Source organism: Brassica oleracea, chromosome C4, assembly GCF_000695525.1.
Source record: "Brassica oleracea var. oleracea cultivar TO1000 chromosome C4, BOL, whole genome shotgun sequence".
Taxonomy (NCBI): Eukaryota; Viridiplantae; Streptophyta; class Magnoliopsida; order Brassicales; family Brassicaceae; genus Brassica; species Brassica oleracea.
The window spans coordinates 37,130,499-37,143,782 of record NC_027751.1 but is presented as its reverse complement, the minus strand read 5'-3'; the positions used below and the strand labels follow the sequence as shown (position 1 = coordinate 37,143,782).

The 13,284-nt window shown below is 37.5% G+C and overlaps 3 protein-coding genes across 4 annotated transcripts; 2 read left to right on the top strand and 1 right to left on the bottom strand.

The window, feature by feature from the left end:
* LOC106337397 (anaphase-promoting complex subunit 2) lies at positions 1–4,198 on the bottom strand. Of its 2 annotated transcripts, none has more exons than XM_013776495.1 (16): positions 3,900–4,198; positions 3,721–3,795; positions 3,393–3,615; positions 2,973–3,223; positions 2,804–2,875; positions 2,482–2,726; positions 1,981–2,391; positions 1,700–1,901; positions 1,480–1,582; positions 1,311–1,381; positions 1,103–1,222; positions 865–953; positions 711–792; positions 461–622; positions 313–378; positions 1–236 (listed from the first exon to the last, which is right to left on the bottom strand). In XM_013776495.1, exons 1-16 carry the CDS (start codon positions 4,119–4,121, stop codon positions 114–116), a joined length of 2,517 nt encoding a protein of 838 aa, XP_013631949.1. In that variant the 5' UTR covers positions 4,122–4,198; the 3' UTR covers positions 1–113. The 2 variants fall into 2 exon arrangements, with proteins under 2 accessions (XP_013631949.1, XP_013631948.1); XM_013776494.1 differs by having other exon boundaries at positions 1,311–1,393; positions 3,900–4,197.
* A 150-nt stretch (positions 4,199–4,348) lies between these two features.
* LOC106339793 (DNA-directed RNA polymerases II, IV and V subunit 6A) lies at positions 4,349–6,080 on the top strand. The gene is made up of 6 exons (XM_013778666.1): positions 4,349–4,482; positions 4,892–4,925; positions 5,000–5,172; positions 5,509–5,560; positions 5,651–5,718; positions 5,801–6,080. The coding sequence occupies exons 1-6, from the start codon at positions 4,445–4,447 to the stop codon at positions 5,868–5,870; spliced, it is 435 nt and encodes a 144-aa protein (XP_013634120.1). The 5' UTR covers positions 4,349–4,444; the 3' UTR covers positions 5,871–6,080.
* A 1,756-nt stretch (positions 6,081–7,836) lies between these two features.
* On the top strand, positions 7,837–10,297 carry LOC106336654 (probable zinc transporter protein DDB_G0291141). The gene has a single exon (XM_013775548.1). The coding sequence runs from the start codon at positions 7,883–7,885 to the stop codon at positions 10,205–10,207; it is 2,325 nt and encodes a 774-aa protein (XP_013631002.1). The 5' UTR covers positions 7,837–7,882; the 3' UTR covers positions 10,208–10,297.
* Positions 10,298–13,284: the final 2,987 nt, after the last annotated feature.

Here is a 13,284-nt window from a genome sequence, read left to right as displayed (position 1 = left end):
GTTCGGGATTTCAGATTTTGATATTAGAGAACTCATTAAAGGGACGACGAGATATTTTTGATACAAATGACAAAACTACTTCATCATCATAAACACAATATAAAATAGTTCTACTACTTCTTTAGCAAATACATTCCATCTCTTAACTCTAGTTTCTCTTCAGCGACTAACCGAGAAAGAAAGCTCTGAAGCTGTTGCAGTGACTTGTCATAAGCAGGATCAGCTACATAGAACATCTACAAAGCAAAGAAAACAAAACAAACTTGTAAATTCAATGTGAGAAGAGGTTTGATGCCTTTTGATTGTACATACCTTGAGTCTGTTATGGATCCCATCTACTGCCATGCTACCATTTGTGAGCATTGCCATAATGAAGTTCTGAAAAAAATTGTTGAGAATTTGTTTAGATTTTTAGGCAAAATGAAGTAGAATAAAATTTGCCCTTAAGCATCATCAATACCTTGTATATTGTCGTTTCTTTGCGAAGCTGGTCTTCCACATAGGCTATCGATCTTTCACTCTCTTCGTCACTTGCCAAAAGCTCCTCGCTTTCGTTCTTTGCAGAATCAGTTATGGACTCAACAAGTGTAAACACATTAGCATTTGACTCTCTCAAAACTCCCTTATTTCACGAAACTTTATTACTTAGCTATTTCTTCAAACGAATGGTTTATAAACTTCAAGCAGAAGACTACATCCACAATATGTACCTTGCTTATCCAGAAGTTTACTCTTCGGTTTAATAGGTCAATGGGTATTCCAATGGTTGCAGCAAGATCTATAGAGGTCCAACTGAAAGATTTACATGATTTTAGTAACATTGGAAGAAGAAATTATTCATAATGGTTGATTCATGCAAGTTACCTTTTCTTTTCTTGAAATTGCATGATAATTGCTGCATGTGTGGGGGAAACTGTGAACTGCACGGACCTGTCTTCAAATTGCAACTCCAACTGATTCACTCAAACCATTTCAGAGGGTGACATTTGTCAGTATCTGCTTTCCCATATACTCCAAAGTTTATGGTTTTATGTAATCGCAGCATCAAAAAGATAACAAAACATGAATCATTCACTGCTAACGTGTCTACGCAAAAAACTACCTTGACAGAGCCAAGATTTTTCTTCCAGAGTAGCTTACGAGGGGTTTTGATTTCATGATACCGATTGGCATAATCTGATAGCAGCTTGTCAATAGGAGCAGGTAACTCTAGAGGCTCATCCTGAAAAACCCTCCTCAAATCAAGTAAATGGAAGCAATCACATTTAACAGATATGGATGAAAAATCAGAATGAAGAATATAGGACTACGTGAATTGGTGGCCAGAAGTTTGTTGAAAGTATCGTCGAGGTAAGAATATCAACAGACAGCTCACTCTCTCCTAACTCAATGTCTAAACACAAGGGGTGGACACATGTAAGATTCAGATAGGAATCTACGTAACAGTTGTAAAACTGAGAAGATTCCAGAAATATAGACCTGTTTGAGATGCCTTTTTAATGTTAGTGTTCACTCTCTTAGAATCAATCAGGTCGTTCAGCATTATCTCACATCTTTGCATACTAGCTTCTCCAAAATGTATCTATTGGCATTACAAGAATGCAACAATGGAGAAAATACACCAATAGTTTGCCAAGATTAAACTTTAATAGTGTTTGATAAAAAAAAAAACTTTAATAGTGAAAAAAATGGAGATTACCTTGAGAAGCTCGCCAGTGCGTATCTCAGTGTCGATGTCATAATCAGTCTTGTTGAGAAGCTTCTCAGCGAGCATGACACGATATTCGTTTACTAGTTGTTCTTTAGATCCAATTATATCAACAAGCAGTCCAAGTATGTTTACTTTCCTCTGACTGAGGCTACCTTTTAAAGGATCAGCCTCGACTGGGTCTGGTTCCCATCTGAAGACAAAGCAGGTCAGACAAATCCAATGCCATCGGAAGATGACAAAACAAAGATAATATACAACAGAAAGGATACCGAGATGCATTGATCCATGCTTGCTTATCATCAGTGTGAAAATCATCATCAAAACCAACATTCTCTTGAGTTTCTTCATCCCTCATCAACTCTTCAAGAAGACTATCCCCAGGGGAACCATTTGCATTCCGTCCACTTCTATCCGTAAGCATAGTAATAATACATTTAATGGTGTCTTTCCGTCCGCGTAAATAGTCTCTGATTGGCTCAGCCACTGCTTCCAGAAACACACCAGCTGGGTCTATTGCTCTAAGGGCTTTAATGGTCGACACATACTGATGCAATATATCATTCGTTGACGCACCAGCAGTAAGCAAACGATATTTCAGCGACGAGATAAAAGATTCGACTAGCTTAGAGTGCTGTCTAGTGTATTCAAGGCACTGGTTCAAGTCTTCAATAGCAGGAGAACTGTTCCATCAACAAAATTTCCATCAGAGATACAATATTTGAAATGGGTGTCAAGTTAGATATGTGGGGAGAAAAAAAAAAACTAAATACCTCTCGGGATAATCAACAATGATCTCAAATAGATTGGCTATCCTTAAATCTTGCAGTGTCTCATACGCAAAATATTCCAGCCTTAATTTCCACCGAACAGTTCCTTGGGAAGGAGTCACCACTTTGAAGAAACTTGGAGATGGACAACAAGCCAGAGGAGAGGTAAGGCAAGATGATGTGGTACCATAACTTATGGAATCACCAAGATAAGAAAGAAGCGCATTAAGGAACTGAAGAGGGACTGCCTGGAAAGAGAATTCAGATGTCAGGAATCGCCAAATAACCAAAATAGTGTAATGGTACGGTGAGAATCTAAGCGTACCTGAATCCATTCTTTTATTGGTCCCAAAACAGAAGTCCTGTACTCATCACCAGCCAGATCATGTACTTTTGCCTGGGGATGTATACACATTGCCAAATAAGGTAGAGAGTTATATGTAAACTGACCACATATAAGTCTCAGTGAGGCAGATTCTGATGCATAAAAGTACCTTGAGAAGCAAGAAGATTGCAGAAGCATAAGCATTTTCAGCCAGAGAAGTGAAACCAATGCTTCTAAGGTCACGGACCACCTTCCCAATGTTCTTCACCAACTCGTCATGTCTTGAATAGCCTTCGTCAGCATCCATTTCGCCACTCTCGTCCAAATCCATGCCATCACTCTCCAGTTCTTGAGTATCATCTTCATCCATGATTGCGCTTAGCTCCTCCAGCTTTTCCTTAAAATACCAGTGCAGTATTTCTGTAACAAAGAGACGGAAAATTATGAGAGTAATGACTGAACATGGTCAAAACAAGTGGAAAAGATACTGATGATTACGAAGGAACACACTACTACCCCCAATGATTGTTTAGATCAGACTAGATCGAAAATCAACAACGAAGAAGAAGCTACGGAAAGATGTTTATACCAGGAAAATGCTGAGGAAGAGTAGTCATCAAAGTAGAAGACAACATTGACTGGAATCTCGAAAAAAGTAGTTCAACTCTTTCAGCATCTGAGTTCAGCCTTTCTTCTTTAAACGACTTCAAAGCATGAACAACCATGGACGTACACTTGTCATGGTACTGCTTCTCTCTAGATATTTCTTCCAAAGCTTTGCACAACACTTGGTGAATCTCTTCTCCGTAATCCTGTCCGAAAAGCATCTATTTTTTAGTCAAAACTTACGAATAGAAAAAATGAAAAAAGTCAATCTCAGAATATTAAGCCATCCACCAAGCGTTGTATCTACTTACAGTATGGTTCTTGCCGCAGTAATCATCAAGATGATCCCAAAAACTCAATGCAGCACCAGTCTTCTGAAAAGCTTGCTGAAACAAAACAAGTGTCCGCATAAAAGATCATCACAAGAGAAGAAGCTTTCAACAAGAAGAAACTGGAAAACTCAAGGACTTAAGAGTAGAATTTGTAATACCTCGAGTGATGTGAGGAAGTGGTCACGAACAAGAGAATCAAGGCCGTACTTGCAGAGAGTAGAAACATGAGACACGAACTCCTTCTCGACTGAGGAGTCTCCGGCGCCGGCAATGAGAGACTCCACGGTGGTGAAAAACCCATCGTAGCTTTCTGTAATTTCCCGAATCGCATCGTCCGATAGAGTCTCTAGATTGTACTCGGATGAGCCTAAAACTTCCATCTACACAAACTTCCTAAAACCCTATGACTAAGAGCTGTGTAACCGCAAGCTAAGACTCTCCGTTTATCACTAGAAGAATCAAATACAAGTCTCTTCCTTAAAAAGCTCTTCCTTAAACCGGAACGAACCGGAAATCAAACATCGGCTCAACCAAATGGACCACATACATACTTGGAAGAAAATGATCCGAAAATATCCGGTTATATATATAAACCCGGATAAAATATAAAAGATTGCAATAACTTACATCTTTCACGCACAACTATTATCTAGGGTTTATCGATTGTGTTAAAAGGAAGAGAGCGATCTCCAAAGCGATTTCAATGGCGGAAGATGATTACAACGAAGTTGATGATTTGGGGTATCCTCTCTTTCTCTCGGTTTCCTATGCTTGTATTAGGTTTACGCTCAATTTCAAAAGGATTCAGTTTTCTCCTTAAAAAAATTGTAAACGTTTGAGAGAAATTGGATTAGTTATGTCAAGATTGAAAGTGGTCCATGCACTTCTTCGATGAACTTGTCGGTTGATAGATAAAGAGGCTATTTTTTTTTGTGACCGCTAAGATTTTCAGAGCTCTTGATTCCGAGAGAAACTTTTCTCATTTTACAGTTTAGTCTTCTTCTTTACAAAAGAAAAAGTTTGCAGTTTGCTAGTTTTGATGCTATGGTTAAACCCCATTTATCAATGTTGTTTTCATTCGGTGGTTCAATTTGTTAATGTTTGTCTTGACTCTTTTTTTTTTTTTTTTTTTTTTTTTTTTTTCCTGCAGTTATGAGGATGAGCCAGCGGAGCCTGAAATTGAAGTAAGTTAAATCTTCTTCCTTGTAGAGAAGACATTGATATTGCTTGTTAACACCAGCTATTTTCTGATGAGTAGGAAGGAATAGAGGAAGATGCTGATATGAAGGATAACGACGATATCAATGGAGAGCCTCTTGAAACTGAAGACAAGGTCGACACAGAACCTGTACAACGTCCTCGGAAAACTTCCAAGTTTATGACCAAGTATGAACGTGCACGTATCCTCGGCACTCGCGCTCTGCAAATCAGGTCTGGTTCTGTCCTTGTTTTGTTGTTATTGCTTCATGTCTCTCAAATTAGGAACTTGATGAGGGGTACTTAATACAACTGAAGACAGTCTTTGTTCCATGTCACATATTGTCGTTAAATTTGGTTTGATAATGTTGATCCTTTTAATGCGCACTCACTCACTGACCCTTCACCTCATTTCTTAGTTTGTTAATAATTTATCATCATGTGGTGTAAAAGCTCGATGAGGGCACTCTATTCAACTGAGATCAATCTTTTTTTTCTGTTTCGTATAACTGTTAAAGTTGAATCGACAAGTTTGATTCTCTGTGCTGTTGTTTTTTTTGGCTGATACAGCATGAATGCTCCTGTCATGGTCGAGCTTGAGGGTGAGACTGACCCACTTGAGGTGCTTACTACTTTACTTGCGCTCACTTATTCTCTATCCTTGGTTCTTTCTGGACATTTGAGCTAAACTTTTATGATATTGGCTTATAAGATTGCTATGAAGGAGCTGAGGCAAAGGAAGATACCATTCACTATAAGACGCTATCTACCTGACGGGAGGTGAGTTTGCCTTGGTCATATCGAATATCTTAAAAATAAAGATGATCCCTTTCTTATGTTTGCGTTTATGATTCGGAATCAGTTTTGAGGAGTGGGGAGTTGATGAGTTGATCGTTGAAGACTCATGGAAACGTCAAGTTGGCGGTGATTGATAATCTTGTTATTGCCCAAATACTAATATGTATTTTGCAAGAAGCTTGTTACTTCTCATGACCGTTGATGTATTATCTGCTATGTTGCTCCAAGTTAAAATGTTGTTAACCGCCTTGTTTACTTTTCGCCTTAACCGCGAATGTAGGAGAAAGTTACCTGGAAATATAAAGACATCTGAATAGCAACTTGCTTATTGGTTTTATTCTAAATATTGTCGAACTTTTGTAATATCTTAATAAATTAGCGTTTGTAATCCTTTATATATTAAATCACAAGTCATATTGCCAATAAGATTTTTTCTTCATCTCCTATTTTTCTACAATTCAAACCGTCTTTCCTAATTTTTCTCAGAATTTAATCCCACGTTTTAGTCCACTTGTCTATTACCAAACTGTTTTTTGTCTTGAAATCATCGCCAAGTTATTATCAATAAATTTTTAATGCATTTCCTTTGTGTTCATATTTTCAGAGTCTCACTTCACCGTACTTAGCCTACGTTGTATGAGAGCCCAAATAGGCAATTATACTCTGGTGGTGTTCGAGATTATAAAAGAAATTATCAGCAAAGAAGGTAAACAAAGTATTTCTAAACTTCTTTTCTCTATAATTGTTTTTCATAGTTGGTTTTATTTTTTGGTATGAGTTTTCATATATGTTCTTATGACTTATTTTTAGGAAATCTCTATTCCCTATTTTTTTACAGATGGAGAAAACGTATTTGAAACAAGATATTGTAATCATTAATAAGAAACAAACACATAAATGAAAAAAAAAAGGATAAAAGAAGTAGCCACTAAAAATATATATAAGGGTTTTTGGAGTTTAGAAGATGATGAACGTGATTGAGAAAAAGGTAAAGAAAAATCTCAAATGTGTTTTTTTTTGTAACATCAGAATATGGATATTCTTTTTCATAATTGTTTCTTTCTGTTGGGTTTCTAATAACTCTCAAACTATCAACAAAGTAGGTATAATTTTTAATAATGTTTTGTTATAGTTTATAATTATATCATTGTTCTTTGATCAAAAATACAAATTTATGCTTTAGATGGAAGATTTATCGACATGAATAATACAAAGAGTACTTGAAACTATATTTATATCTGTTGGTATATATCTTAAATTTTTAACATAAAATGTTCGCTAGCTATATATATCTATTTCTCAACAACACAAGATATATTGTTTTACCGTTTCCAAAAATTTAGGGTGAATGCAACCACCTCACGTGCCATTCATATCTACATTTATATAGTATTTAATTAAAATAATAGTTTAATTTATTAATTATAAAATTATAAAATTATTATTTAATAATTTGAAGTATAATTATTTTGTCATGCGTATGGGAATAACACTAGTATCTTAATAAATCAGCGTTAAAAAAAAATGACAAATTTCCAAAATAACACATTTCTAAGTTTATGTCACAAAAATAGCCTTCAAAAACTAAAATGACCGAAATAGTGTTATCCCAAAACCCCACTCCCCGACTCTAAACTCTACAACCTAAATCCTAAATCCTAAACCCTAAATTTTAAACCCCACCCTTTAATTCTAAACCCTAAACCCTAAACCCTAAACCCCACCCTTAAACTCTAAACCTTAAATCATAAATCTTAAACTCCACCCATTAACTCTAAAACTTAATATCTAAGTTAATTTATTATTGGGGTATAAGTTTATATTTATCTCTTTTATAAAACATTAAGTGTTATTTTGATTATTTCGATCGTTAGAAACTATATTTCCGACAAAAAATTTTTTAGTGATATTCTTGTCATTTTCTCGAAAGAAAAACTTAAATTGAGGTAGTCTACGTCTACTACAAATGATTCGAATTCAAAATTGAATTTTGGTTTTGGGTTCATTTTTTAAATTTTGTTCCGGTTACATCCGGTTAACTTAAAACCAAACGGTATAGAGATTAAACCCACCGAATCAGAAAGTATATGCTTCCTGAAACTCTCCCGGCGACTCAGAGCAGTAGAGTCAAACTCCAGCTTCAACAATGGCGGATCACCACAATCATCACCAACAACATAGACCGAATCGTCTTTCATTGCCTGCCCGATCAATCGGAAGAGCTTACCCTTCGTTCCCATACACTCCAACACCAACCCCTTCCAAAACCCGAACCAGATCGATCCATGGAACCACTAAATCCTCAATTTCATTTCTCCTCCTCATCCTCTTCTCTTTGCGATCCCTCTACTCTCTCCTCCCTTTCCTCCGCTCTTCCCCTTCCTTCTCTCTCTTCCCTTTCACCTTCCTCGTCTCCCTCCTCTCTTTCGTCTTCTCTCTCGCTTTCACTCTCTTCTCTCCCTCTAAGAAAGACTCATTCCTCCGCCACAACCGCACCGTCTTCTCGATTACGTTATCTCAAACGAAGCTCATACTCGCGAAATCGGGGTTTCTAGCGGTCGTCTTCCTCCTCCGATTCCAAGCTCTCCGTTACTGCAGCGCCGCTGCTATGATCTTGGCCGAGCTCTCCGGCACAGTCTCCGCCAGAGTCTTGTCGGAGTCTAGGAATCATCACGGCGGAGCTGGATCGTCCAAGGTTCGTGGGTTTTGCATTTTGTTCGCTGGGTTGTTGTTGTTATCGATCAGCTGGGATCGTGTAGACTGCTTCCCTTTCTCTTCGTCATCTGTAAAGAACTGCTTGAGAATATGGCCTATGCTGCTTCCGTTTCTATCTGGCTTCTTAGGCTGCTACGAGAAGGTTTCAATGAACTGGGTCGAGATCAAGCAGCTTGATCAGAAACGGGTTCGTTTGATAACCTTGTTTCTCACCACTGTGTTGCTGTTCCCGCTTGCTCTCTGGAGCTTTGTTGAAAGCGATGAAGCTGGTGTCTCCTTTGGGAATCTAGGTTGGCCTTTAGCTAACACTGTTGTGTTCGGAGTACTCTTGAGTGAGAGTTACAACGACGATAAGTTGAAGAAAGACTCTGAGAGGGAGTTTCTCGTTACGTTTCTTTGCACTATTGTTTTGGAGCTCTTCTACTTCCCTGAGCTTTCTCTTTGGGGACTGTTGCTGTGTGGTTTCTTGCTTTACGTTGCGGTTAGAGAGTTAGACTCTTCGGATTATCAAGAGATTGGGATGGAATCTCCTGAGTCGTTCTCCACCGTGTTTATGAAGCCTATCCGCCATATTTTGAGTGAGAAGAAGTCTAGAAAGATTGCGCTTTTTCTTCTGATCAACACTGCGTATATGGTTGTTGAGTTTGTGGCTGGTTTCATGAGCAATAGTCTTGGGCTTATCTCGGACGCTTGTCACATGTTGTTTGATTGTGCTGCTTTGGCGATTGGGTTGTATGCGTCTTATATCTCTCGTCTTCCTGCGAACCATCAGTTCAACTATGGCCGTGGGAGATTTGAGGTTCTTTCTGGTTATGTCAATGCGGTGTTTCTCGTTCTTGTTGGAGCTCTCATTGTGCTTGAGTCGATTGAGAGGATCTTGGATCCTCAGGAGATTTCTACTAGTAGTCTTTTGGTTGTTTCGGTTGGTGGGCTTCTTGTGAATGTTGTTGGGTTGATTTTTTTCCACGAGGAGCATCATCATGCTCATGGTGGAGGATCTGGTTGCACACATTCTCACTCGCACCAGTCTCATAAACATGAGGAGCATCATGAGCATGATCATCATCAGCATCATTCCCATAGCCATAAACATGAGGAGCATCATGATCATGATGATCATCAGCATCATTCCCATAATCACAAAAATGAGGAGAGTCATGAATGCAACCACAACCATGACCATCATCATCATTCCCATAGCCATACACATCAGGAGCATCATGAAGACAACCACAGCCACGGGAACGACCATGGCCATCATCACCATTCTGATCATAAATCCGCAAAAGGTGAGATCAAGGAGCATCACCACATTGACCATAACATGGAAGGGATCTTCCTTCATGTTTTAGCAGACACCATGGGGAGTGTTGGAGTTGTGGTTTCGACACTCTTGATCAAATACAAGGGCTGGTTGGTTGCAGATCCAGCAAGCTCGATCTTCATCTCCATCCTCATCATCGCTTCAGTCATTCCGTTGCTCAGAAACTCTGCAGGGATTCTACTGCAGAGAGTCCCCAAGGCTCACGAGCACGACCTGAGAGAAGCAATGAGGAACATCCTCAAGACGAAAGGCGTTTGCAGTATCCAGAGACTACATGTATGGAGCTTCACGAACTCAGACGTGGTGGCTACTCTGCATCTCCTTGTATCAGATGACTCGGACAAGACGGATACTAAGTTGCAAGTCTCACGTTTGTTAGAAGATGCAGGAGTCAAGGATTTGACTTTGCAGGTTGAATTTGTCAACTCATAACAATTGATATAGTTTTTGAGCGTTGTCACTGAACACACAAACATCTAAAACTTGTTTCAATGTTTCAAAATAAAATGTTTCATTGAAGTTCTGTGAGTTTTCATTAAAGATATGAACATGCATACATATACGTGTATTCAAAATAAAAACATGCAGAAACAGCTTCATCATTCTTCATGATCAGCTACTTCATCAAGTATATTGCTTTTCATCACACTCATCAGACAAATCTCAGATTGCTTAGGTTAGGAGGTAGAACCCTTCATTTCTTACTAACCTCCAGTGTGTAATCAACATGTTGCTAGCTTCAACTCGGTTGAATAAGAATAATTGATTCTCTCGCCAGTCCATTTCTTATTCTTTCAGGGGGCTCGGCTGGTGCTCCTTTCTCAAACCAAAACGACTGTGAACGGTAAACCACCTGAACGAATCAAAGAGACTTGACATATCCAAACCGAACAATAGTAGCTTAAAGTAGGTAGATGCTTGAAGACATGTCTGGAAAATCTTGAGAGAAGCTTTACCACCATAAGGGTCTTGAAAATTAAAACAGAAGTCATCTGAAACTATGTTTGTTTAGACAAGGATCCTGAGGGTAGTATCACTCATACACATGTTCTGATCAAAGCCATAACGCTCATGTTGCATCAACTGATTCAACCCGTAGTTACTCACAGATTCTTGACCCTAATGGGAACACTTGTTAGAGATCCTAAATGCGGAAGCGGGTTAAACCGAAAACATACCTTAGCCCGGTTTAGCGATGAACACTACTTGATACAATCTGGAATTGGATGCAAGAGTCAGGGATGAAATCACAGACGGAAATCAACCACTTGTCACAATTCAAGTGTCTTTCGAGTTGATTCCTCAAAGTTTTCTTTCTCTAAAACGTTTTTTACTCTCTGTCTAGATTTATTCATGTTATGAATAGATAACTCAATTGATTTTTTTCTCTTTATATAGACAGCCAAAAGACACTATGTGAATAGTGACATATGTATACAGAAGAGACATGTGTATTCAACAAAGAGACACATCCTTTAAATGAAGAGTAACATACCTTCAGGAGTTATGAGAATATATAACTTCCCATTATTACTGGTTAACCAAACCGGTATGGTATGCTGTCTAATCATGGGCGCAAACCGACCATAAACTAATATCTTCCACTCACACATGATAGGGAGCATGTCAAATACTAGAGAAGTTTTAGATCAAACTCGAGAATCCTAACTAAGAAATCATACGACAAATGAACAGTGCGACCCTTGCGAGTACACCTGCCCTTCAGAGCTAATGCACCTGTTAGGGAAAATCTTTGCTTTTCAGCATGTCTCGATGATCCCCAAATTCATTTGTCTTTTATATTGGTCTAACATACATGATCCCTAAAGCATATGTTAGACTTCTCCTACACCATGGCTGTAACTGGTTCTCTTTAGTAGGAATGTCATGAATAAAAAGAATGAATATTTTTGGAATAGGAAAAAATGGAATGATGAATAAAATGGAATTGAAACTGAAATTATTAATGGTTGTTGATTCCACTCATTCCATTTATTCACGGGGGTTTATTTTGTGGAACAAAAGGAATGAATTTTACAAAGGATTTTCATTTTTGTTTCATTCCAAAAATGGAATATATGGAACTGTTTTGGAATGGTATTCATTGTGGCTGGTAAATATTTTATGAAATGTTATGGAATGATGCATTCCAAGCAAATCTATTCCACAAAATTGCATTCCAGTTACAGCCCATGTGTTCACTACATCCAAACTCCAATTTGTGATATAGTTGGCTGTCTAGAAAACGCATATGTCAATATAAAAAATAATAGTTTTCCCTTGTTATCTCATGTTCATCTGTTTCGAACTAACTGCTTTCCTAGCATGTCCCATAAGGTTAATTATTCCATCACCGTCGAAAAACATACTAAAGTAGAAAGCATTAGTTCTTTCCTTCAAAAACATATATGAAGGTTCAAGGGTAACTTTGTAACCTTAAATAGGTTGATAGGAACTCACATGCAAGGGATAGAGATTCAAAATAAAATAATCACCTGCTTCCTATATAGTCGTGCATAGCACATGTGCTATGAAACACATGTCATAGTGGTTAACCCTTCTCTTAAGAATATGTGTCATTTATATAAACAAAATACCACTATGTGGATCAAGCTAATATCAGCTCGCTCTCTAGCGCCTGATTATGTACTTATCTAGCTCACCTAAGTATTCATGATTCTGGGACAATCATGATCGATACCTTAAACTATATCTCATCTAAACCTCTTGCTAAGGCGACATTGATAAGTCTTACAAGGCAAGCTCCCACTAGCGCCCAACTAATCTAGTCTCATGTCAGCATTTCACTAAGAAATCTAAGGTGATTGTTCATGTGAGTGAACCAATCTCCTACTTGGTGACACCTCTCAACATTTATGTGTAAGTATGTAAAGCAAGTGGTAAAACTACATATAGTACATACTTCCAATTTTACGCATATCTAAAACTCATATATCTGAGCAAGAATACATCTTTAAAAATGGATTTAATTAACTCACAACTACCGTTCTATGCGTACATATGTACTTAAGCACCACGTCTATCTTTCTGATAACTTCTCTCGTAAATTAAAGTTAGATTTTAATATGCTATACCCTCTCATGATATTTAGGATTCTTCACACAAGAAATACAAGTTTGACTCACAATTAGTCATAATACACAAATCTAATTCATGACTTGTAAATTATTCTCTCTGTTTCATAATAAGTATCATTATAACATTTTTTTCTTGTTACATAAAAAATGTCACTTTAGAATTTCAATGCAAATTATAACTACCTTCAGCTGAAATTAATTGCAAACTGTATTAATTGTATAAATAATTTTATTTCTTTCAAATAATATTTGTCAATAGATGTAACTAATAACAACTTAAATAGATTTCAATCACTTTCTTAATCTATGTGAAAAATTTCAGAATAACATTTATTTAGAAATAGAGAGTATCTAAGAACCTCATCAGCCATACAATCTCAAAAATTGATGCTGAATAACAAAGAATAAACA